We start from the raw sequence: 25,720 nt of genomic DNA on the forward strand, positions 1-25,720 counted from the left end.
TGTATGAGTGGGACGGGGATGGGGGCGCGGTGTGTGAGTGGGACAGGGGGCATGGGGGCGCGGTGTATGAGTGGGACGGGGATGGGGGGCGCGGTGTATGAGTGGGATGGGGATGGGGGCGCGGTGTGTGAGTGGGACAGGGGGATGGGGGGCGCGGTGTGTGAGTGGGACAGGGGGATGGGGGGCGCGGTGTGTGAGTGGGACAGGGATTTTTAAGATTGCAAATATATACTTCTAGACATTTTTATGCACCTGCAATTTAAAAAAAAAAAAACATTTATATAGCAAAAAAACCTTGTATTCAATCATTGTTTCACTGTTTTAGAAACATGCATATAACAGCTGATTGACACATTTTAAGAACCCCAAATACTTTTATTAGGGCCAATGGTACACCTTATATTATCCTATATCAGTTTGGCATTTTTTGGCGGGTTCAGGCACATTTCCCCATTTTTCCCCTATACCCATCTCGGCAAAATGCACAAATTATTGCGCAAATTTTGCATCGCGACTTTTGTAATAGGATTGCACTAAAAATCGTGGACGCACGTAGCCTCGATTAAGTGGTGAAAACCTGCAAAGGGTGCGATTAACCTAATGTGTGTTAAGTTATCTCCATTATTGAGGCTAAATGGATACACCCCCCCCCCCCCGTGCCCCCCCCAAAAAATGTGGGAGGGGTTTGATGTATGATCTCACAATTTATGTACAATCCTCATTACTCAGCTGTGCCATTAGAAAGTAGCTGAAGTACCTAAACCTTCAAGTTATTAAGTTTTATTAGGTGATCATGTCCAAATCCATCCTGTGGAAGGCCCAGAACAGGCTCCCAGGGTCAAAGTTCTGCCCAGCGTACACCAACGGGATGTCCGACCGGCACCTCAACCCCACTAAAACCTGGCCAGGAGCCAACTGGGCTACCTCGCTTTGGTTTCATCCCAATCGGTGCAGCGGTGTCCCAATGCATAACCGGACAGACGGACAAATAGACTAGTGATTTTTATATATAAGATGTATGACTACCCTACTACCATGTCAACTATTAAAACATTGATACTTTTTTCCTGCATCTTAATTTTGTAAAGTTTTAGCTTTCTTAAGAAAGAAAAACAAATATATTGGTAGGGGGTCCCAAAAAGTGCAAACATGTTGCATGGGGTTGTTTTCCAAAATCGGCTGTTTTCACTTTGACCCTGTTATCACTCCTTTCTCAGACATGATGTCGTCTGTTATGGAAATAACAAGATATTGGCACTGTACATCGCAAGAGCATTTTCGGTCTATGGTTGCGTTATTTAATTGTGCATGTGCTGATCGCAGTCTATGTTCACGTTGGCAGATGTATCCATAGCTAAAAACATGGTGTTATTAGCCAGTCTAGTCTACACATCACTTTCTTCATAGCTGGGAATATGTTAAGCAACTTCACCCTGATGGGATTTATATAATGAAATGTTCATTAGCAATATCATCCACATTGTAAGAGTAATCAGTCAATGCCTTTTTTTTTTACTACTTTAAAAGTATGATCAACAACAAACTCTGGGAACCTGATAGCTGCCAGCAATTGTAAAACCTAGGGGGAGATGACACAAGCAGTAGAAGCTCTGCAAAAAAAATGCCTTATTGGCTTCTGCAATGACATGGATATCCTTTAAAACCTGGACTGCAATGGCAGAGTTTGGGAAACTCTGTCTTAATGGAGGATGATTTGATTTTTTCCGTAAGCTTTTTAAATCTTAGGGTTGTGTATATATACCTTTACAATAAAACTGGCAACACATGGTCTGCTGCTGCTTTGCACAATAACACTTCAAAAGGATCAGTCCTGCAATGCGGCCTCACGTTAGTATACAGATTGGATGAGATCTGGCTGTTTGTTGCTGGTTCACTTCCGGTATGTTTGAGGCCTGTTAGTGCAGTGATAAGACTATGCACATGCCGATATCTTTCAAACTTTGACTAAACTTCCCCTTTTTAATATGACGATTAATGTAGAAAGTATTGTTATTTGATACTGCACTGAGGCACACAGGGCCTGATTCAGATTTGGGAATAGAGTAAGAAAGAGCAAGTAACTTGGTAAAACCTTGCTGCACTGCAGGTGGGGTAGATGTAAAATCTGCAGAGAGATTTAAGCCTGGTACACACTATACGATTTCTCGGACGATATGCCCGATTCCGGCAGATTGGAACGACATATCGTCCAAATCGTGTAGTGAGTACCCATTATGTTGGCTGTTGCGTGCTGCCATAGGGTCATCAGCCGCTTCGTTAGATCGTCCCTACATGCAGCTCAACCTGACGATGCGACTGACAACATGCAGCAGGATACGGCAGTCGGGCACCAGATAGTCTAGTGTGTACCTGCCACCCGACATGTCAACCTGTCCGAGAGGTTTGTGGGGGAGGGGGGGAGGGTTAGTATAGTGTGTACCCAGCTTTAGATTTGGGAGGAATGTGTCCAAACTGAAATCTAAATTGCAGTGTAAAAATAAAGCTGTCCAACATTTGTGGGCTACAGACAAAAGCAGCCAGTATTTACCCCACATGCAAAAAAAAAAAAATGTATTGCACTGCAACATGGTTTGTCCAGGTACAAAGTTACTTATTCTATCTTGCTCTACTCCCAAATCTGAATCAGGCCCACAGTCAGCTGCAATATTGCATTATTTTCGAAAGTCAATTAAGTATACCTGCTATTCCCTTATAATTTACTGCCTAATAAATTACCACAGTATTATGTGTGTAGACCATGTGATTTTAAGCAGGTAGTTACCTAGCAATAGATCTCTTGTTTACAATTTAGGTAGAGCAGATGTTGGTCAAGTGATGTAAGAGACTTTGGGCTGGATGCAGTAAACGAAAAAATGCGGTAAACTCTGTTTACCGCATTTATGCATCAATCAGCTGGCCTGCGATGTGGAGGGTAACGCCAGCTTTTGCAGGCGTCACCCTATAGAAGCCTATGGGTTTTTGCCGCATCGCGCTGCTATGAGGGATCCGATCGGATCCCTCCCAGCATGCCCCGCGGTCGCCGCGTCAGTCTGCACATGCGCAGATGGACTACCGGGTGATAAATCCGGAAGTCCACTGTGCAGGAGAGATCACAAAGGACAGCTCTTATCGGAAGAGCTGTCCTTTGCTGTACAGATCGCATATGTTAGTGCATATGCGATCTGTACATTTGCGTTGTCCGACGGTAAGTATTAGTGCATCCAGCCCTTTTAATTGTTACTTTGCCCATGCTGGGTCATCAATCAATTAGCGAGCACTTGAGTCCAGATGTGATGTCGTCAACGATTTCCCTTGAACCTCCCCCAGCAACTCCCCTGCACTCCCAGACAAACTATATCTTTCATAAACTGTCCAATCTGACAAACGATCTGACCAACTACCTGAATCTTGTTAACGAGATTGGCAGGACTTGCTTGCTGTATGCAAGATCTGAAGATGCGATATACGACCCGCGGGGACTCGCATCGTGATCGTGAGTGCACATATTTTTACACGTTTTGTCATTCTGATACGTCGAAATCAGGCAAATCGTGCAAAATATAGTCTAGTCTGTACGCACCTTTAGAGTGGTATAAAATAGTGGTTGGAGTTTATTTTGGAGCACAAATATTGGGCAATGGATGATGGAGAAAGCGTCAAATGAATTCCTTCGTTTGTGATGTAGTTATGAGACGGGCGGCTGTGATGCCGCCAGTCTCAATCCTGACGCTGGAAGCCCGACAAGGGACTCAAGATAGGCGTCGAAATACTGAGTCCTATCTTAACCCCGACACCGGAATCCAGGAGGTCGACAGCCCGAACAAAGGTAAGCCGGGGCGCCCTTTGTGGTAGGAGGGGGGAGGGAGGGTTTACGTTTAGCTAGTATAGTGGGGTTAGCGTTAGATTTTGGGAATTGAGGTTAGGCACCCCTATGGGGGAGGGTTAGGTTTAGGCACTAAGTCCTCCCCCCCTTCGTGCCTAACCCCAACGGGGTGGGTTGGGGTGCGGGGTGGGGAGTGTTAGGCTACAAAAAGGGAGGGTTAGGGGGAGAAGGGGGGAGGGTAAGTATACATACCAACCATCGGGATGCCGCTGTCTGTGTTTTGACAGGAGGCATCCCGACAGTCGGTGCCAACAATTCATAGTGGCAGTTCAGTGTAACAGTGCCGGGTGTGACTTTCTGGTACATATTGTGGGCACCTTGACATAAGTAGAGCAAGGACTGAGTGCTACGGTATAACTGCACTGCAGTGCCCATTAGGTGATTGCTGTTATTGATGCCATTGCACCCATCTACAGATAGGAATTTTCACTATGATAATCTGCAGATCACAAGTCTGAGCTAGTCATAGAATGGTTTGCTTGTCATGACAGTGCATTCAGCTTACTTCAGTGACCTCTCCAGTTGCTGGATCCTAGTCAGCATCTATGGGATAGAGTAAGCTATTTAGAGTAGACAACCGCAACTAAGTAATTAGCACCGTGGTTTAATACATGTCAGCATTGGTCAGTATCGCAGTTTTGACACCTTGTTGAATCTTTAATGAGGGCTAATGAGAATATAATTTGAAAAAAACACAATTCTAGTGCTCAAGAACTAATAAGTAATCATGTCCAAAAGAATGATTCTATATTTGGACTGACCACACTGAGACCAATTTGCTTTAGTATGTAGCATATTCTTTATTTTATTTTTATTTACATGCAAATTCACAAACAAATGTAACAGTACCAATTGTAGCCAAGCATTGGCAGTCTATTGGTCAATTAGTAATAGGAGTCAGATATCGTACAACAACGTTTAATAGTATTTATTTATACATATATTAAAACTAGATGAAAATAATTATAAAGAAAAATAAAACCACAATAGATTTGCAGAGAATGGATATATGGAAACAATATTACAGGGCAGAAACCTCTTGTGTAAAGAAATTGGAATAAATTAAAAATATATCAATAGTAAAGTCTTAAGTGTGGCAAAATGTGATTAAGCAGTTTTGATGGTAAACTTCAGGTGCTCCAGTACGTTAAAAAAGCTTTGTTATAGAGCAGCAGCATAGAACACGATGCTTCCCAGTAAGCATACAGATTCCAAATTGGTGGTAAAAAATCAGGGTACTGTATGTCCGGGTGGACCGTAACTGGATGACACTATTATCCTGGAGGGGGTTGGGTACGATATCCCGGTAGTGACCATCCCAGCGGTCACAATACAGGCAGCGGAATCCCGACTATCAAAATGCCAATGAATTTTAATGAGTATTCTACCCCTAACCGCCCCCTCTGGCAGCCTAACCGCCCATTTGGCAGTCCCAATGATCATCCGTTAAGTTCCCACTGATGCCAGGTAGCAAATTGCTGTACCGGGTGTGTGATACAAACACACCCTTCTCAGCTAGGATATCAAGCTCCAGCAATGAGCCAGTGCCGCTGTGCACCACGCAGGGGAGTGTTAACACCCCATAGGCTTTAGTCTCGCTGTACTTTGAGACTCCACAATCGCACAGGGGCTCTGCAATGTGTGTGTGGTCTCCAATATACCCCCACCTAATGCATTCGATCACTACCACATCACTTTATCAAAGGCATGTAATTTGCTTATATGTAGAAGAATAGTTAGACGGGCTCTTGGTGAATAGATGTGTAATATTTCCTTTGTTTTTGGTAGTTGAATATTGAGGAATATTTCTCGATTTGCAGGTACATGTATTTCACAAACATGCAAGAGAGGTCCCCAAGGATTGAGCGCGCAGCCTTAGATGGAACAGAGCGAGAAGTACTCTTCACCACCGGGCTTATCAGACCTGTTGCTTTGGTCATTGATAACAAGCTTGGGAAACTCTTTTGGGTGGACGCAGACTTGAAACGTATAGAAAGCAGCGACCTATCTGGTAAGAACTAAAAAGTCCATATATTATAAGATGCATAAAAATATTTCAACTGGTATAAAACAATATTTATACATAAGTAGATGTTGTCTAGTTATTGTTGTAAGTTATTGTCTGAATTGAAGATACCTGTAGTTGAAAATTGATGGATTTTGTTTTCCAAAGGAAAATGTCCCCATGCACTTGTGATTATAAAATTTCCTTTGTTAGAATTTCCATTGTTATCTGAGCTAAAGGAACATTTAAGTTTCTACAGATGTGTCCTCATGCATCTAGCCTCTTTGCGCGTTAAACCGCCCCTCTAATCGCACCATGCCGTGGTGTGACTCTTTAGCGCCTAGCATCTTTCGTGTGACTGTTTACCTTCAAATGTCTTACTCACACAGTGAGGTGAATAGTTATCATTTTAATCAGCAGAAGCTGTTTGTGCTATGTCTGTGTGTCTGCGGTTGTATCTGCATGCAAAATGCTACGTTGGTGTTACAGCCACTGACACTGTAAAGTAGCATTTCACTTGCAGAAAGACCCGCAGATACACAGAGAACATAGACATGCTGCATATCATTTAATCAGCAGAAGCTGCTTGTGCTAGCTATTCGCATCATTGTGTGAATAAGATGCATTTGATGGTAAAAAGTTGCAAGAAAGATGCTTCGTGCTACCGGGGCTCACATGCTCCCGCGTTGTGTCGCAAGTTGTAGCGCATGGAGGATATATGTATGTGGACACATCTGTATCTTTAAATGTCACCCATTGCTGTGTCATAATGGCTCACTCAACTTCTTTATGGGGCTAGTACATAAGCAGGTGATCGTGCAAGAAACATGTTTTGAGGTGAATGGCCAAATATTCTCTGTAAAGCACTGCGGAATGTGTACGCTATATAAATTACTGGTGATAAATAAAATGTTTTCTGTTTACCTTGTTTGCCGCACCCATCGCCAGGGTCTACACCCACGGTATGGACTGCCTCTTACTCATGTCTGACTGAAGGCTATCCTCTATCTTACGAGATGAACTTAAGCTGGGTACACATTGAGACAATGTCGGCATCATTTTTCGTTTCCAGCCGAAACGGAATGACACATCGGCCACATCGCTCATTGTGTGCGGCCAATATGTGTGCTCCGCGGTCGCATGGGGTATCTGCCTGTCGGCTGTGCTGCATGTCCAACTGGATGATATTGCATGCGGCCCCGTTGCAGGTAATGAAGGACAGAACAAGGGATCGTTCCATTTTTAATGACCTCGTTGTGATGTGTACCCAGGATCCGATATGTCGGCCCGTTGGGACGAAATATCGGCTGGATATGCATCGCTTAGTGTGTACCCAGCTTAACCTCTAACAGGAGTATTCAATATGGGAGCGAAAACTCAGTTTTTGCGTTAATATCGCAGGTTTTAGTTTTACACCGTATTAAATTTCAAAGACTTTTCGCAGGTTCGAAAAGTCTTTGATAAAAAACGGGGATAATTTTTCACCATTGAATAGATGTCGAAAAAAAGTGCAGAATTGGGGTTTAGGGGTGCAGGCTTCAAAAAAATAGCCTGCACCCCTTGGAATGACATTTAAAAAAGAATTGTCAAATAAAGTTTTAAAAAAAAATAGGGACACCCCAAAAGATTAATTAAAAATTGCGGTGAAAAAAAAAAGGGAAAAAATTGTTTAACAATAGGGAAATGGGTTCAGGGCTATTCTGCAAGGATGCGGCAGTTGTTTTCTAGAATAGATTTATAGCGGCAGGTGCACAATTGCAGAATTTTTAAAAACTTACTTTAGGGACATCAAAATATGCTAGTACTCATTTTCATGTACCCCAAATTTGATGGGACCACTTAAAAAAACGAAAAAAATAACCTAAGTGCTCTTCTGCAACACTTCTTCAATGTCGGGAAAAAACACCTGCTGCGGCTATTTAAATCCCCAACTTTCATTTAAAGGCTAAAACGGGGGTACCCATAGTGATCCCCCATGTTTTTACAACTTTAGGGGGTCCTACAATTTTTGAAGGAAAATTTCGTAACTTTACGCAATCCCAACTTTGCAGGCTCCCGTTTTCGTTCGTTTCATATTGAATAGGGGATAAGCGGGCGCGCGCCCGATACTTTATCCCAGGTAAAACCTCCAATATGAAATGTTAACTTCGACAGCGAAGTTTACATTTCATATTGAATACCCCTCAATATCCACTCACAACCTACTGCCTCTTATTTGGATATTTACTACTAAAATTGGCAGTTCTTCCATAAATATTCGGCTGTTGCTACACCCCTTTGGTTCAGACAGCTGACCTGTTTTACCACTTGTGTGACTCAGCTGAGCAGGGAACTCTCTTCGATCAGCTACAAAAGATAGCATTTTTATTTTATTTTAATTGTACATTCAAATTATTGTTTTGCTGCTGCTGGATTCAGATGTTCCAATCTGTATGATCCCTATTGGTCCTTTAAGTATGAGCTCAGTCTGTGTGTACATGACTATATATGTGGTACCCTATAGCTTTTAAATGTTTTTAGAAATGATTAAATGATATATTACTTCTTGTTAACAACTGATCTAGGCTTCCACAGCATCTGCTTTTCCCCTGTGAGAGTACTGGTTTCTGAGTCCACAAGTGATAAATCACTGTAGGATAAGATGAAAGCGGGCGATCGGCAAGAGATGAGAGGACACGCATCACTTAACCAGACAATGATGTTTTTCTGTTTGATCCATTCACACTTGTTTTGTAATCCATCCTATTTACTGAATAATGAACACAATTGAAAGAATTTAGCAGCAGACTTCAGAGAAGGTGCAGTGCCAAAAGCGATGGAGGCCCAGTTGCCAAGAGGAGCTTAGGTCTGGAATGTGCCTTGGAAACACCAAATACTAGGATGGTTTACTTGTCATATGTTTAAAAAGGGTTAAAACCAACAAGAAATTGTAGCCAGATACTGTACAGCATGCATGGATGCCTGATCCTCCAAAATGTATAGGCATGCTTTGCCTCTTGTTTACTCTTTCCATATAAAACCATAACTTTGTCGCAGTTCTCCTCCCCATCATTAATTAGGAATGGTAATGATAGCCAAGCTGTGAACAGCTCCCCTAGTGGACAGAGAAACCATGAAAGTTGCAGATTGATTCTGTGTCATTTTCATTCCCATCCATAAATGCAAACGTTTTGAACAACTTTCAAACTAACTAGAAATCAGCTCCAGGGAATTTTCTAATCTATCTCACGGGTTGTGTTTCAGACAACTTTTTAATATTTATTTTTGCAGCAGGTGTGTAAAGTGTTTGATTTTGGTTGAAAGATTGCAATGCCAATTAGATTACATGAACGACTATGTTAATTTCCGTTTAAAGAACCAGCTTTAGAAACTTGTAACTAAACACATTGTATAAATTATTTAAATTGATCGTATTTGCTCGTCACTAGTTAACTGGATTTGACAAAAATGTAAGTGAAAGACTGTGAATGAATATGCAACATGGTCACTGGGGAGGAACCTTTGTGTTCCTGAGTTTGAGGAATTAGTGCCCCTTGTGTTTCATGTAGCAAAGCACCCAATTTTTTAGGCCGTTTGCAATGTTAAGCAGCACATCTGAGAAGGATTTTATTAATCACAGCTAGGTGATGACAACCCCTCAAGCTCTAGTAATTAAGCAGTCTTCATTAAGACCCCTTGCGGCAGAGGAAAACATTTTGACATGTCGGAAACAGCTTTGTAAATATGACCTAGCATACTTGGTATGCATCTGTTAACTAAAGAGTTGACTTGAGTTTCAGGATCTCTTAGTCATTTTCTTGAAAGTCACTCATTCGGTTTTATTATATTGTTTTCTGTACATCACTTATACTGTAGAATGCAAGATGACTACATGCTATTACTACTGGGTCAATATTTTATTTTTAATTATTAAGGTAAAAATAACCAGATCCAGTGTTCAAAAAGCCTAAGTTCAGGTACGTTTATCAGGGTCTTTGCATTTCTAGGGTGCTGGCTAATGTTCCTTCACTTGTTTGTCAATGTTCATGCATAGATATTTGCCTATGAATTCAAGCTCTTCCATTAAGGAGTTGAATCCTCCATATAGTCCTCCTCATGCTTCTTTGTGTAGCTCCATATTGTGTTTGTAGTCCTGTCTCTAGCTTGCCCTGGTGACTAGAGTCAACAGTGCATGTTCACGCAGAGATTATAACAGCTGCTATTTAAGCGTCTATATTTTCTCTCCACCAATCGGTTACCGGACTACTCCATTACCATTGGACCACCTGGGAGCTTCTCTTACACAGAGAAAGTAATTGGCAGCTGATTAGTGGAGAGGAAACATAAAGGCTTGGAACAGCTGCTGGTATCTCCATGAACAACACTCCCTATTCACTGAAGTTGCCAGTGCAATCTATGGGGTAGAGGGCCAGAAACAACATGGCAAGTGTCTTATACAGTTTTAGTGACCAATTACATAATACTTTTGGCTTTTTAGTGGTCCCACAAATCTTAGAATACTCTTTCACCGAACAGCCTGGATTTCTACAGCGATTAACTCTGAACTGCCTGTTCAATAGAATAAGATTGCTATTGGGCCTGGAGCCATATTACACCTCATACAATGTTATCAATACATTTCTGCATTTTACGGCACAGTATAATCTCTGTAAAAGACTATATGGGCCTCCTTTTGGGTTGCAGAAGAGCAAGCTGGGATGGGTAGGGGGAACAACAAGACTGCTGGCAAGTCTGTATCCTGACTGTACCTCAGAGCATACAAAAGTAAAATTCTAAATATGTTGAGCACTCTGACAAAACAGACATTAGGCATTGTCCCCATCCCTCTCGCCAGCGAGGGTAAATCAGTTTCCATCCACCTCAACCACAATGCTTTGCTTGCGAAGTAGCCAAATACCTTTAGTTCAGGGGTGAGCAATAAGCAGCCCTTCAGCTGTTGTTCAACTACAAATCCCAGCATCCCTTGCAACAGTTTAAGCATGGTCAAACATCAGAACTGTGGCAGGGCATACTGGGATGTGTAGTGCTACAACATCTGGGAGGCCGCTTATTGCCCACCCCTACTGTAGTTAATGACTACCCCAGACCTGATTGCTGCTACTAGCTCCACTGCGGAAGCACAGGTTGCCCATACAACACAAAGCACCTTCCCTCCTCCTTCCTTTTGCATTTCCGGACAGTTATGTAGTAATAACAATAATATTGGCATTGTATTTCTGGCTTCCGTGTAGGCCACCACAGTGGATGGAGAGACTCATCCCCATATCTGTAGTTAAAAATAATGCCCTTTTTATTAACCAGGACATTTGGTGCCAACAAGGTTCGAAAGGCCTATCCACTCCAATATTTTTTTTTTCTTCAAACAATTTCTCCAGGATCCGTTCCGGTAGGCCCACTAAGCAGAAGTTACTCTTCCTGATGCTGTATTTGAAAATTTGTGTCATTTGCTGAACCTTAGTTGTGATCTGAGTTTTGACCTTTGATTTGGTAGGGAATTGCACCTATTTTTGAATGCTAATACAGTATCCAGCTTCTGTAGTATACATACCACTAAGCAATAGGGTTGGTTTCATTCTCATGTGGGAAGATGATAGGTAGAAGTTAGTACGCCGTCGCCATTTTGGGAATGGTTCTGGCTCCTGGCAAACTTTGTGAGCCACACCATAGCATCACACAGCAACTTCAGCAGAACACAATTTACCTCATGGGCCCAGCTGGTTAAAAAGTTGGCAAGATGTAAATTTCAACCACAGTCTGGCAGAAACAACTAGTGTACGTAAATATCTGGAAGCTCAAAAGCAAAATTGCTCACATTGCATGGAAAGCTATGCCCTGAAACAGCTTGCAGTTATTAAACTATTTAGATTGAATTAGACATACTGTTGTTTAGAGCGTCTAGTCCAAGCCCTGTAGTTTGTAACACAGACCCCACTTCTAGGTGGGTTTTTTTTTTTAGGCCGAAGAAAGTAATGGCATTCACCTTTAAAGGAAAAGTAAACCATACAATTGGCTCAATGTAGGTTAAAACAGCAGATGTCAGTGTCTCCAGGAATGGTAAGAGGTTCTGCTGTGAGCTGCTGTGGCCTGCCATTTTTATTCCCTTTTAGGGGGAATTGTAATAACCAGGTTGGTTTTTGCCTTTTAAATGATTCCCACCTTAAAACATCGGGCCGACTCTGGAATCTCACAGGCTATTACATTCCCCCCACTGTGTTGTTGCTGAAGCATGTGTTTGTGTCATTTTATGAGATGTAATAGTGCAAGAATTGTTACAGCTACAACACGTGGGTCAAAGGGGACAGCACCCACAAACAGGGAATTGTTTGTTTATTTTTTTTGCACATACAACAAATGTTTTATATGCGTGTATTGTGCCATTTCTTTGCAGGAGCAAATAGAATAACTTTGGAAGATTCAAATATTCTCCAGCCTATGGGTCTTTCCATCCTTGGAGATCACCTCTACTGGATTGATCGACAACAACAGATGATTGAAAGGGTAGAAAAGACAAACGGGTTCCAAAGAACAAGAATTCAAGGCCGTGTCGCCCACCTCACTGGAATTCATGCTGTGGAGGCTCTTGACATGAATGAGTTAAGTAAGTACCAATTATGCTCCATTCACCTACAATGCTGATGTACTGGTTGAGGTTTGCTTCTGGTAAAGTCTATGAAATAATAGTAAACTCTTGCAATGAGAAAATAAAATATTCAGCTTTGCTGGAATATTAAGGATTCTTTTTTTCCCTCCACTTAAAAACATGTCAGCTATTTTCTTTTCACATTTTTATTTATGCTCCTTATTTCCCCAACCACTTCTACAAGAATGGCCTCTGCAAATTGTTTCGTCAAATTATTCCAGTTCTCGTTGATTTTGCAAATGAACATCACTGTGATCACTGGAGTTTGGCAGGCAGTCTTTGCTGATTTTACTGCACACCTCTATGGAGTACAAAGAAAAACCCATTGAAGATGGATGGTCACGTACAGCCATGGCCAAAGGTTTTGAGAATGACACCAGTATATTGGTTTTCACAAAGTTTGCTGCTTCAGTGTTTTTAGACTTTGTCAGATGTTACTATGGTATACTGAAGTAAAATTACAAGCATTTCATAAGTGCATAAAGTTAATGTAATTGTCAATAAAAAAGCCTTTATGGCCAAATAGTCAATATATGCAGTGTTGACCCTTCATGTTTTTTCAATACCTCTGCAATTCGTCCTAGCAGGCTGTCAATCATTTCTGGGCCACATACTGACTACTGGCCGCCCATTCTTGCCTAATCTATGCTTGGGGTTTGTCACAATTTGTGGGTTTTTGTTTGTCCACCCGCCTCTTACCTGGCCATGGTCCCAAAATTTCAATGTTTTGTTCCCCGAACCACTAGCAGCACCTTGCCATAAGGCAAAAGTGATAAGTATCATGCTGGAAAAGGCATTGTTTGTTGCAAACTGTTGTTGGATGGTTGGGAGAAGTTGCTCTTGGAGGATGTTTTTGTACCATTCTTTATTCATGGCTGTGTTCTTAGGCAAAATTGTGAGTGAGCCCACTCCTTTGGCTGAGAAGCAACCCCACACACGAATGGTCTCAGGATGCTTTACTGTTGGCATGACACAGGACTGATGGTAGTGCTCACCTTTCCTTCTCTGGACAAGTGTCTTTCCAGATGCCCCAAACAATCTGGAAGGGGATTCATCAGAGAAAATAACTTTACCCCAGTCCCAATCCCTGTACCTTTTGAAGAAAATTAGTCTGTCCCTGATGGTTTTCCTGGAGAGGAGTGGCTTCTTTGCTGCCCTTCGAGACACCAGGTCATCCTCCAAAAGTCTTCGCCTCACTGTGTGTGAAGATGCACTCACACCTGCCTGCTGCCATTCCTAAGCAAGCTCTGCATTAGTGGTGCCCCAATCCCGCAGCTGAATCAACTTTAGGAGACTGTCCTGGTGCTTGCTGGACGTTCTTGGTTGCCCTGAAGCCTTCTTCACAACTATTGAACCTCTCTCCTTAAAGTTCTTGATGATCTGATAAACGGTTGATTTAGGTGCAATCTTACTAGCCGCAATATCCTTGCCAGTGAAGCCCTTTTTGTGCAAAGCAATGATGACTGCAAGTGTTTCCTTGCAGATAACCATGATTAACAGGGGAAGATCAATGATTTCAAGCTCCACCCTTCTTCTAAAGCTTCCAGTCTGCTGTTCTAACTCAATCAGCATGACAGAGTGATCTCCAGTCTTGTTCTAGTCAACACTCACAACTCTGTCACGGAGAGAATCACTGACTTGTCAGCTGGTCCTTTTGTGGCAGGGCTGAAATGCAGTGGAAATGTTTTTGGGATTAAGTTCAATGTCATGGCAAAGAGGGACTTTGTCATGAAGAGTGATCAGATGACTTAATTGCATTCTGGAGTATATGCAAATTGCCATCATAAAAACCGAAGCAGCAGACTTTGTGAAAACCAATACTTGTCATTCTCAAAACTTTTGGCCATAGCTGTCTTTGCGAACATTCCAGATGCACTACAAGAGCATCGAAAATAATTTTTTTCAGTCTCAAAATTTTGATGTCTCAACAGATTTGTTTATTTTTGTTGCTCCTGGATACTACAACAGATACTCCTTTCTTTGTACAGTTATCTCTAAATGGGAATTTAGTACTCTACGAGCAAAAGAAATGAACAAATCTTCCTGAGCAAGAATTCTCTGAACTTCCCATTTAGCCCATCAAGCTTATTCCCAGTGCTCTCATTTAAGAGGCAGAAAACTAGATGATTTAGCAGAGATAGTAGTGACATAAACTATATTGTTAATGACTTACCGGTAAGTATTTGTGTGTATGAAATTCCTAGCACTGTTTGTATTGGGCTATTGAACTGTCTCAAACTGTATATAGCTTAATGTAAACAGCAAGCTTGAATATTCCATTTTTATTTGAGTACGTACGAAGCACTATGGTTATTAGAATACATTCTCAGCCTAAGTAGATACTTTACTTTTATCAGTATTACTGCCTCTTCAGGCTTTGTGTATGATGGGTCTGGATTTTGCCTTTTATACCTTGAACATTGCAGGAGAGTAACAGTTTGTTCTAGGTTAAGCACAAGTTGGAGGGCTAGTTACTGAGCTGAAAAAAAAAAATTAAGTATATTTGTGTGTAATAAAAATAAATATATATAGTGTCAGGTGCATAAATATTGGGACATTGACAGAATTTTCATATTTTGGCCTCTATTCACCACCACAATGGCTTTGAAATGAAACAAACAAGATGTGCTTTAACTGCAGACTTTCAGATTTAATTTGAGGGTAATTCCATCCAAATCAGGTGAACGGTGTAGGAATTACAACGGTTTCTATATGTGCCTCCCACGTTTTAATGGGCCAAAAGTAATGGGACTATCAACTCAAAAGCTATTTCATGGACAGGTGTGGGATATTCCCTCGTTATTTCATTATCAATTAAGCAGGTAAAAGGTCTGGAGTTGATTCTAATTATGATATTTGCATTTGGAATCAGTTGCTGTCGACTCTCAATATGAGATCCAAAGAGCTGTCACTATCAGTGAAGCAAGCCATCATTAGGCTGAAAAATCAAAACAAACCCATCAGAGAGATAGCAAAAACATTAGGTGTGGCCAAATCAACTGGTTGGAACATTCATATATATATATATATATATATATATATATATATATATATATATATATATATATATATATATTAGTACACACACACATGCTGGCAGATCAATTCTAACTCCACAGATGGTAAAGAAGAGACATGTGCCTCATAGGGTAATACATTTAGGTACTATAATTGGGAATCGGTATGTAATGCCGGCGGCTGAATAACTGCCGGATCAAATACCAACAACAGAAGACCGACTGGTGGAAATCCCGATGGGCTGGTTAGTACCCCAACTCTCCCCTCTCCCTACACTAACCTCCCCCCTTAGTGCCTAAACCAAACCCCCCCCCCCCCCTCTTCTCACACCCTAAACCTGATCCTCCTGGGGGGGTGCCTGACACTAACCGCCTCGCCCAGGGGTGCCTAAAGCTAACCCTCCTCCCCCCGCAGCTAGAACCTAAGACACCCGACTAACCTTCGTTCGCTATCCCGGCTGCTGGTATCCTTACTACAACCCCTATAAGTGATATATAATAAGCTGTATACCAATGATATATATAAAGAAGTGCTTATCTGTGAACTTAGTAGAGCAAAATAATCTAAATGGAAAGTATTCAAGGTTCTTGTTCTCCAAGTTCAACTGTAGGTGTTCTAATATGATTCAATAGTATTCATGTGTGAAAAATAAATATAAACTATAGTCTGATACTGTACCTGAAATAAAAACTTGGTAAAGAAGTGCAGTATGTGCAAATACAGTGCAATGTGCTCCAGTGCTTAGTGTAAAGGTTTTCTGCATACCAGATTGATAGCCTTTGAGGCTTCTCAGCTTAGCTGTAATTTGAAAGTATCTCGTCCCCAATTCCTTATTTAAGAAATATGACTAATTAGCCTTTTATCTGTAGCAGTCAACCCAGATGGTTAATGCAATCAGTAGTCCAAATAGGTTCAGTCCTAAATAATCCAGACTTCAGCACATCTGTGCACTCCAAACTCCGCTTCACAACTCTTCAGGTATCTGCTGTCCTCTGACTGCATTCCTACAGCACCACTGATGTCTCTGCGGGGGTACAGTAATGTGGGACCCCTGCAGAGACTCACTGGTTCTAAAACTTTAGACTGGTAGTGTCATCAGGTTAACAATAGTCCTGACAATTTCTGGCTACATTTTCATAGGTGCAGTCTACACTATGTAAATGTATTTAAGACTTTTGACCTCTCAGGGGAGGGTCAAATTGAATAAAGCCTTTCCGTTAGACTATAGTGGTGACATACACTACTAGCCTATATACTGCTATCTTGTGACTGCCCAGTGGAGTATTAAAACATGGCACTACTACCTCAGTCCTGGCAAGTATGTATGAATAATAGACACGTTGCTTTTTGTTCCTCTGAGGCTAATTGTAATGCAAACAATCCTGAGCACTCACAGAAATAAGAAGAGAAAGGGGGAAGTAGTTTTGAGGGTGCACTTCTCCTGCTGGAGTCTTCAGTGATGAATCACTCGCACTCCTTGTCCACTTACAGCAGGAGCACCTCTGCTCACAATATATTGCTGCTGTATATCTATTACTATACTAACACGGACAATCTGTAGATATAACGACTCTGCACTGGCTGTGACATTGACTCACTGAACACTTAGGTATACACTTTTAAATGTTTAAATGAGCCTAATCCTCTTCCTGTTCATCCCACGTGACCGCTTTTGCTGATCTATGTCTGTCTAGTGGTACATGCCATCCAGCTTGTAGACCTAATCCCCCACACATCTCTCTGGAATTAACTGCTAATGGTGGGCTATACTAAGCCGTGGTGGTCATATAAAATGAAAGTGAGCGTTTTACTAATACATCTTGTTGTGCGATCTGTGTACATTGACCCAGGAGTAAGAGGCCATGTTGCGTTTGTAAATGCTGCATAGATATTTGGCGATGTGGATTGCACCATTACACCATTTATTCTTATTCCAAAACCATACTGTAGCGTAGTGTGTTCATGTGAGTCCATGTGTAGGGGACATAGATTGTAAGCTCCACTGGGGCAGGGAATGATGTAAAAGACTGAGGGGGTCTAGTTACTAAGCGGTCTTAGGAGACAGAGTGAAAAGTGATAAGGTACCAGCCGATCAGCTCCCAACTGTCTTTTTTCAAACAGCTTGTGAGATGACAGTTGGGAGCTGATTGGCTGGCACCTTATCACTTTCTTATCACTTTTCAGTATCCTAACACTGCTTAGTAAAAACTGCTGCACAATATTTGCACTATATATAAATATTCAGTCAATAATAAAATAATTATCCTTATTCTGCTTTCGCTGCTTTTCATGTGTAATAAAAATAAATTAAATCTGATCTGTGTGAAATCCCTAAAACGTGGCCCTATTCTGGGAAATTTGGGACTCTTATCAGTCAAGTCTATATAACCGTCCATCCCTTTGCACAATGTTACCGTCTTTTTTTTTTTTTTTTTTTTTACACATTTCAACCTTAACCAAGATAACTTGTATGTTTACACTTATGGGTGTTTTGCCAGTCTAATGGAATAAATAACTGCTGATCTTATTTTGACGTGTTCAGAGAAAATAGTCTCCTTATTTAGGCCACTTTTCTTTTTTTTTTTTTTTTTTTTGCGTTAGCCAGTGCACAGCCAGTGCATAGGCAGAGAAATCTAAACAAAATATTTGACATCAAATTGTATGTTTTCAGCTACACATCCATGTTCTCGTGATAATGGAGGCTGTTCCCATATCTGCATTGCCAAAGGAGATGGCACCCCTCGCTGTTCCTGCCCGGTCCATCTCGTTCTCTTACAGAACCTACTAACATGTGGAGGTATCTTTTACAAAGACTTTTTGCTTTTGTTTCTCATATAAAAAACTGAAATTAAAAATGTCCTATAAATTCTGTGTTGGTAGTCACCAAGCACTGGAATTAATTACCTAAGTAAAAGTGCTATGATTGAATACTACCGTATGGTTGGGCTTATACTGAGGTCTATGTAAGGATTTATTTCATTTACTTATATGAAATTGCTTATATAAAATAGGGTGTTTTGTCAGCTGCGATTTTAATCAGGTTAACACCGAAGTGCTAAAAGTCATGGGATAGCGGTATGTAATGGTAATGGTGGCGTCACTGTACTATGACATCTTGGAAATACCCCGACCTGCATCAGTTGTAATAATCTGACATTGTGCATTTGAACACCGGCTAGGCTGCTCATGGCAAGGCAACACGAGTTATCACAGTTCGAACAGGTCACTGCAACATCTTTAACTTCCATGGGATATGGGAGCAAAAGACCCACTAGAGTGCCCCTCTTACACCTATGGCACTGTGCACAGCTCCTCGCCTGGGTTTGTGACTTTGCTAATTGCACCCTGGGGTACTGGCAACATGTCACGGGTTTAGTTTCAGGCTGATGGCAGGATTCTGATTTGGCGTAGACCCCATGAAGCTATGGACCCCAGTTGTGAAGGCACCGTGCAGACTTATAGTGTTTCCATAATGGTGTGGGGTGTGTTCACGTGGCATGGATAGGTCTGCTGGTCTGCCTGAATGCGTCATTGGCTGGTAATCACTACATTGCATTGCTTGATAACTATTTGCAGCCCTTCATGGACATGATGTACCCCCACAACGATAGAATATTCCAGCAGGATAATGCACTATGTCATCAGTCCCAATTTGTCCAGAATTGGTTTGGTGAGCATTCTGGAGAGTTCCGGCGAATAGTGTGGCCACCACATTTGCCCGACATGAACCCAATCAAGCATTTATGGGACATGTTGAAGTCCATTCACACCCAAGATCCTGCACCTACAAATATCAGGACACTGTTAGAAGCTATCCAGGCGGCATGGGTCAACGTCTCTTCAGAGGTCTTCCGTCCACTTGTGGAATCGCTGCCACTTCAAGTTGCTTCATTTCGCCGGGCTAGAGGGGGGTCCTATGCAATACTGGGCATCTATCCCGTGACTTTTAGCACTACTGTGTAGTTTAATTTATAAGCTGTTAATAAGTGCCCTGCTATACATAATGCTCTTCACCAACAGTAAATGTTGTATAGTGCACAGAATGAATGACATCACAGACCATGAATTTTCAGTAAAGCACAGAATAAATGGCCGCATTCATTCTGTGCTCTATATTAAAACTGATTGAGATCAGGTGGTGAATGTACTATAAAGCACAGAATGAATAACATCAGAAAGTGAATTTCACAGACAAATAGTGTGAATTGTTCTCTTGTCTTTGCACAGAGCCTCCAACTTGCTCTCCAGAACAGTTCTCCTGCGCCACAGGCGAGATTGACTGCATCCCACTGTCCTGGCGCTGTGATGGCTACTCAGAGTGTGAGGACAAGAGTGATGAGGAGAACTGCCCCTTGTGCTCTCCCAATCAGTTCCAGTGTGAGAAAGGGCGATGTATTGATGCCCGCAAGAAGTGCAATGGAGAGTACGACTGTCAGGATAAATCTGATGAACTGGATTGTGAATGTAAGGAGATACATTTTCTTACAGTGCCTACAGTATCAACACTTGTGAGTTTTGATACCCAATAACTCTGATTTAAAGGAAAAAGATAAATGATTTTGTGTTTGCTAAACACACCTGACTTTTTATCATGCTGGTGCAAACAAGCCATAGTTCAGACTGATCTTGGCTCAATGGGTATTCGCATTACCCTCGGTTATAATTTCAAAGTATGTGGGGAGTAGTGCTTAAACAAAAGGCAGCATTTATTTATTCATTGTTGGTGATAGAAAGTACCTATGCAACGAAAAAATAACTTACAAAAGAAATATAAATATTTTGGAACGCATTGTGGCTGGCCCTACACATGCATATCCACTGTTTAGGTACCTGTATGAGCCATCTGAGTGCTCATCAAAATAATGATTTGCTGTTTGCTTGATAAATATGAGTTCTGTAAGTTTGGTGGAGAACAGCCCTTGTTTAGTCCCTGTTATTTAAGGTTGCTCAGTCTTTTGAAGTTGGTGTCTGCTCTTCTTGTATTTCAGCAATATGTCTACATAATCAGTTCCGTTGTGACAATGGCCAGTGCGTCATGACAAAGCAGCAGTGTGACACCTTCCCGGACTGCAGTGATAACTCGGATGAAGTCACGTGTGGTGAGTAACTTTAACAGTTTGGCTTTTTCTATTTGTAGCTCATACCACCAGGCACTATACATTAAAATTATGACAAGATACACTTAGTGGCCACTTTATTAGGTTGACCTGTATAGCTGTTCGTTTATGCAATTTAATCAGCCAATCATATGGCAGCAACTCAATGCATATAGCATGCAAGCATGGTCAAGAGGTTCAGTTTTTGTTCATTCCAAATATAATGATAAGTAAGAACTAAGTGACTTTGCCCGTGGAATGATTATTGATGCCAAGCAGTGTGGCTTAAGTATATTAGAAACTGCTGATCTTCTGATATTTCAAGCACAGCAAACTAGAGTTTACTGACCATGTTGTGCAAAGAAAAAAAAAATTCAGTGAGCACCAGTTCTGTGGGCCAAATGGGAGAGGCCAGAGGAAAATGGCAAGACTGATTAAAAGCTGACATTAAGGTGACCGTAACTGAAATAACCATATGATACAGTGCATTGAACCTTGTAGTGGATGGTCTACAGTAGTAGAAAACCATAGCTGGACCCACTCCTGTCAACTAATAACAGGAAACTGAGGCTACAGTAACACACAAAAAATAACAAATGTAAAACAATAATTAAGTGTGCAATAATCAAAGGACTGAAAACTTGCTTATACTTGGTTGCCTTATCTCACAGTACAACTTTTTGTGCACATACCATAAAGCATGAGTGTATTTTTCATAGCTGAAGTACATTTTTGTATATAGTTAATTAACCTGAACCACGCTAAAAAGAATCTGTGATCATAAGAGGTTAGGGTATTTTTATTTAATTTAGGAGTCTCCTTACGGGTGTAGTTGCCCTCATTTTCTTGTATTGGGAGGATAGGTAGTCCTAGTGTAATCTAGGGGGGGATGTGGATCCGGGATGCGGTGAGGATCTCGACAAGCGGGATGGCGTCTGCTGGAACCCCGGCATCTGGATCCTGAACGCCGCGACAAAATCTGTGCCAAAATCCCAACATGACTCTTAAGGACACCGTGGAAAGGTTAGTATCCGCTGCAGGGGGACAGGAGACTTAGGTTTAGGCGCCCCGGGGGAGTTAGCGTTAGGCTCCGGGCAGGGGGTTTAGGTTCAGGCACCACCGAGGGGGGGGGGCTTCCGGATGGGGATAGGCACTAAAGGGAAGGGTCAGTATTAGGGTACAGGAAAGGAGGGTTAGGGGGTAAATAGGACAGGGGAACGCTACTTACTTACAGTTCCTGTCGGTATTTAAACTGTAGGGATTCCGCTGTCAGAGTACTGACAACCAGCATCCCGTCCATCAGTATTTCATACCGATTCCTGTGGATCCCAGGTATTCTGTGGTTGGGAGTATGGTATACAGGGTGGAGGGCACTGGGGAGTGGTTGTTCGTATTCATGTGTTGCTGTCCATGTATTAATGATAAGTACTTGTCTTGAAACGTTGGTAAACTATCTCTTCTGCATGTGTTTATATTTCTGCAATGAGTGCCACCATTGACAAGGTTGTATCTGTCTGCTACTCATTGACTGGCTGATAGATAGATAATATTATAATAAAGATAGTGCTTATATACTCTGAGGATCTACTTAGCTCTTATTCAGTTGTATTCAGCAATAGCTTTCATCAGCAATCTCTGGGGAACCCTGTTTATCTAGATCAGGAAGGACACCCAGATCAAACAAGTTGGGGAGCCATCAATCAGCATGGTCCCAAGTGAGGCTCTGCTGTGTCACGAGTTCACATTTTATCTCCTTGAGATTATGGGAGGTATCTTTCCTGAATACATATGTTAATACTTTCATTAGCAATAGGGATCAGTAATGCCTCAATTATTAATAATACATTTGCTTGTTTATCTATGTGAATGCTCAGGGCCACCAAATGGTGTTGTTAGAGGAGCTACCTTATTCAGCATGTCTTGTAAAGGTCAATAACATGTAACAAATTGCCTGCACATGTCACTATGGGCTCTATTTATTAACATTATTTTGGCTAAAATAAAGTGAAAAGGGGTGTTTTCACACCCTTTTCACATTATTTTAGTATCACCTATAGTTATTACAGGGCAATTGGAGTAGAATTCGTAAAATTCTACTCCAACCCCTAAGTATCACTTATTTTTTAGTAAAGCAGATCTTATTTCCCATAATTGTAATGGGAAATGTGATCTGACCAGAGTTACTAAAAATAAATAGTGAAAAAATATCGGGGAAAGCCCTGTGATAATAACGCCATCTGGAGGTGGCGTTATCCAGGGTCTCCCCCGGTTACCGGACTCCTGCTCCGCTCTAACGGGGAGAGCAGAGCCAGGAGTCGGTCCCAGTAATCAGCTGTGTAGTCTAAACAGACCGCAAGCTGATTACTGTAAAAACAAGAAGAAAAAAAATAGTAAAAAAAAAAATTTACTTACCTGACGCCAGGGACCGGTGATGACTCCCCTCCGGTCAGCTGGTCTACCATAGTGCACTGCTGCCCGGTCATCAGGTGATCTTGTCCCAGTGCAGTATGGGAGTGCAGTATGGGAGATCACCTGACCGGAGACATGGAGAACATCACCGGAGGCCCAGATAATGCAGGTAAATTAAGGGAGAGGGGGTCGCGGGGGGGCCCGCGATCGAGGAAGGGGGGGGTAGCAGTGGTCACTTAGTCACATGCGCGGGCACTTAGTCACAGTATTTTTTGCGAAAATACTGTGATAGGGCTCCGAAGGGGATTCGCAGGGACAGAGCTTTGTCGCAAGCTCTGTCCCTGCAAGGGATTTGTAGTAAATCCCTGTGATATTGCCTGAATTTGCAATGCGAATTCAGTCGTTAATATCACACTACAATCTGCATTCAATATGCGGATTGTAGTAAATAGAGCCCTATGTAACCAGACAAATGACTTTTGTTGCTACACTATCAAAGCCTTCACCTCTGATATGAGAATATATACAGTTTTTCACAGATGTTTAACATGGGGCAAGAGTAGCATAATTCAAGCACTAACCCTACTGGTTGCAGTTAGTTGTAGTGGGGCAGGACGCCATACCACTACTTTTTGTACTGCTTTGATTGCAAGGTAATCACTTATACTTTCCAATTTGCAATTTCTAACTTTCCAATGTAATCTGTAGAAACAAAACCTATGTTCTAGTGTGAGGTACTTATGTTGCTGTAGCGACAATCCAGTATTGATTCTCTGTTTAATTGTTTCTGCTGATGACCTACAACAAATTAGGACAGATCCAATTAGGGAATTATTTTAGCTGACCATCTCCCATAGATAATTACAGTTTGCAGTTTACAAATGGAGATATAAGATTAGGTTTGGCAAGTTTTTCTGATGACTGACTGACTTCCCAGACAGTATAGTTATGTGCCTGCTTATGACAATGTCCTGTTTTTATTTCAGAACTGAATAAGTCTCCATCTGAGGCAACACCTTCGCACAGCAGTGCAATATTACCAATCATTGGCATTATTCTGTCAGTCTTTGTATTTGGCGGAGTCTATTTTGTGTGTCAGAGAGTCGTGTGCCAAAGGTACACTGGACCGAATGGTCCTTTTCCTCATGAATACATCAGCGGAACTCCCCATGTTCCTCTTAACTTCATAACAAGTAGAAGTTCGCAGCCTGGCACCTACACCGGTAAGCCTGGATCTTCCAGAAAAAGAAACAAAACTTCTTGAAATTGAAGGATGTGGGACATTTTCTTATGTCTTAAGCTTGCAATGTTTTATATTCAAGTATGAGTTTCAAAATTGATTGGGAAGAAATGCATCTTAGTGATTTACTAAGCACTTTGTATTTCTTTATATGTATAACCATGTATCCCTAGTCTTAACTTGGAATTCATCCCGCAGTAGCTTCTGTCTGACGATTAATTGTGATAGTCTCTGCTTATGAAGCATCTGGTGCTAGGAATCAGTCTGCTCCCCTGGGTCAGCCTTCTCAGACGTGTTTTTGATTACAGCTCCTAACATGGGGGATAAGTTAATAACAAGTCTGTTGTGGTAAACAAGCAAATCCAGATAGGGATTCTTGTAATTATGTGCTCCAGGGGACTCTGCTTGTGTAGCTCCTAAAGAATCTGCATTGGCAGCTGGTAAGTCGGAATATAGGATCAGCTGAAACATGATCCTATAAAATGTAAAGCATTGAGTCATATGGATTACTCTGCTAAGCTTTAAACACTGTCCAGGCCTCGGTTTCACATAAACTGTCTGACACAAACTTCCATAGTCACTTAGTTTTCCCATCAAAATACACCTTTTGTTTTTATCTCTACAATGCTGCCTTGTTTAACAAAGAGAAGAGGTAACTGTCTAGAAAAAAAAATATCTGTTCCCCTTTATGCTTTAAATACTTTTTTAATGGTTTCCAAATGATAAGGAATGAGATGTTTAACACTATGGGGCAGATTTAAAAGAAGCTGCTGGTTCTGCTCACAGCCTATGAAGTGTGAGCAGATTCCGCCTACCTTAACTGGCAGATAAATGTGCAATGCGAGCTGCCATTGGACGTTGAAATGTAATTGACTTTGCCCGTATGGATGTCTGCTGTAAACCATACACATCACATATAATTTTAGAAATATACAATTGGCATTGGTATAGATATATAGTGCAAGTCCATTTTCACTGTTAAAGCCAATTACCCTATGTGGGATATTTCCCCATTACAGAGCAGATTTGTGAAGCCCCTCTATCCAGGAGTGCAGCCATCACTAATCTATCTTCATTCAGCTTGCCAAGATGCTCTTAAATAAACCCTTGTACAGTCAATTTGATGGAGATATATATATCTATATGTGTCTACAAGTGCTTTAATTTAGTGCAGAAAAGAGACTGGAAATGATTGCTTTAAGTGAAAAGAAAGGTGCATATGTGCGATAAATAAATTATTTACAACCATTTACAACCATTTATTTAATTCATTTCTGAAAACAATTTATAAGCAGCGAGTGTAAGTGTCCTAGTGCATACAGTTTTCCATGTAAAACTTTAAAGTGTCTTCAGTGCAAAAATGATTTCATGGTGCATAAAAAAATTTCATAAAGAAGCCCACAACAATAGTACTGGATAATTTATATAA

General features: G+C 41.4%; 1 protein-coding gene across 1 annotated transcript in view; it reads left to right on the forward strand.

Annotated features, from left to right (window-relative positions):
- Nucleotides 1–25,720, forward strand: part of LOC148532063 (low-density lipoprotein receptor-related protein 5-like) — a 195,957-nt gene that overhangs the window by 158,461 nt on the left and 11,776 nt on the right. The window contains exons 15-20 of the mRNA XM_088468375.1: nt 5,704–5,894; nt 12,277–12,486; nt 18,218–18,343; nt 19,774–20,010; nt 20,535–20,645; nt 24,038–24,274. Of these exons, the coding sequence (XP_088324501.1) occupies nt 5,704–5,894; nt 12,277–12,486; nt 18,218–18,343; nt 19,774–20,010; nt 20,535–20,645; nt 24,038–24,274 (1,112 nt within the window). The remainder of the gene's footprint in view (nt 1–5,703; nt 5,895–12,276; nt 12,487–18,217; nt 18,344–19,773; nt 20,011–20,534; nt 20,646–24,037; nt 24,275–25,720) is intronic.

The sequence above is a fragment of the Taudactylus pleione genome, unplaced genomic scaffold (assembly GCF_031769625.1).
Source record: "Taudactylus pleione unplaced genomic scaffold, aTauple2 ptg000085l, whole genome shotgun sequence".
In the NCBI taxonomy this organism is placed as follows: Eukaryota; Metazoa; Chordata; class Amphibia; order Anura; family Myobatrachidae; genus Taudactylus; species Taudactylus pleione.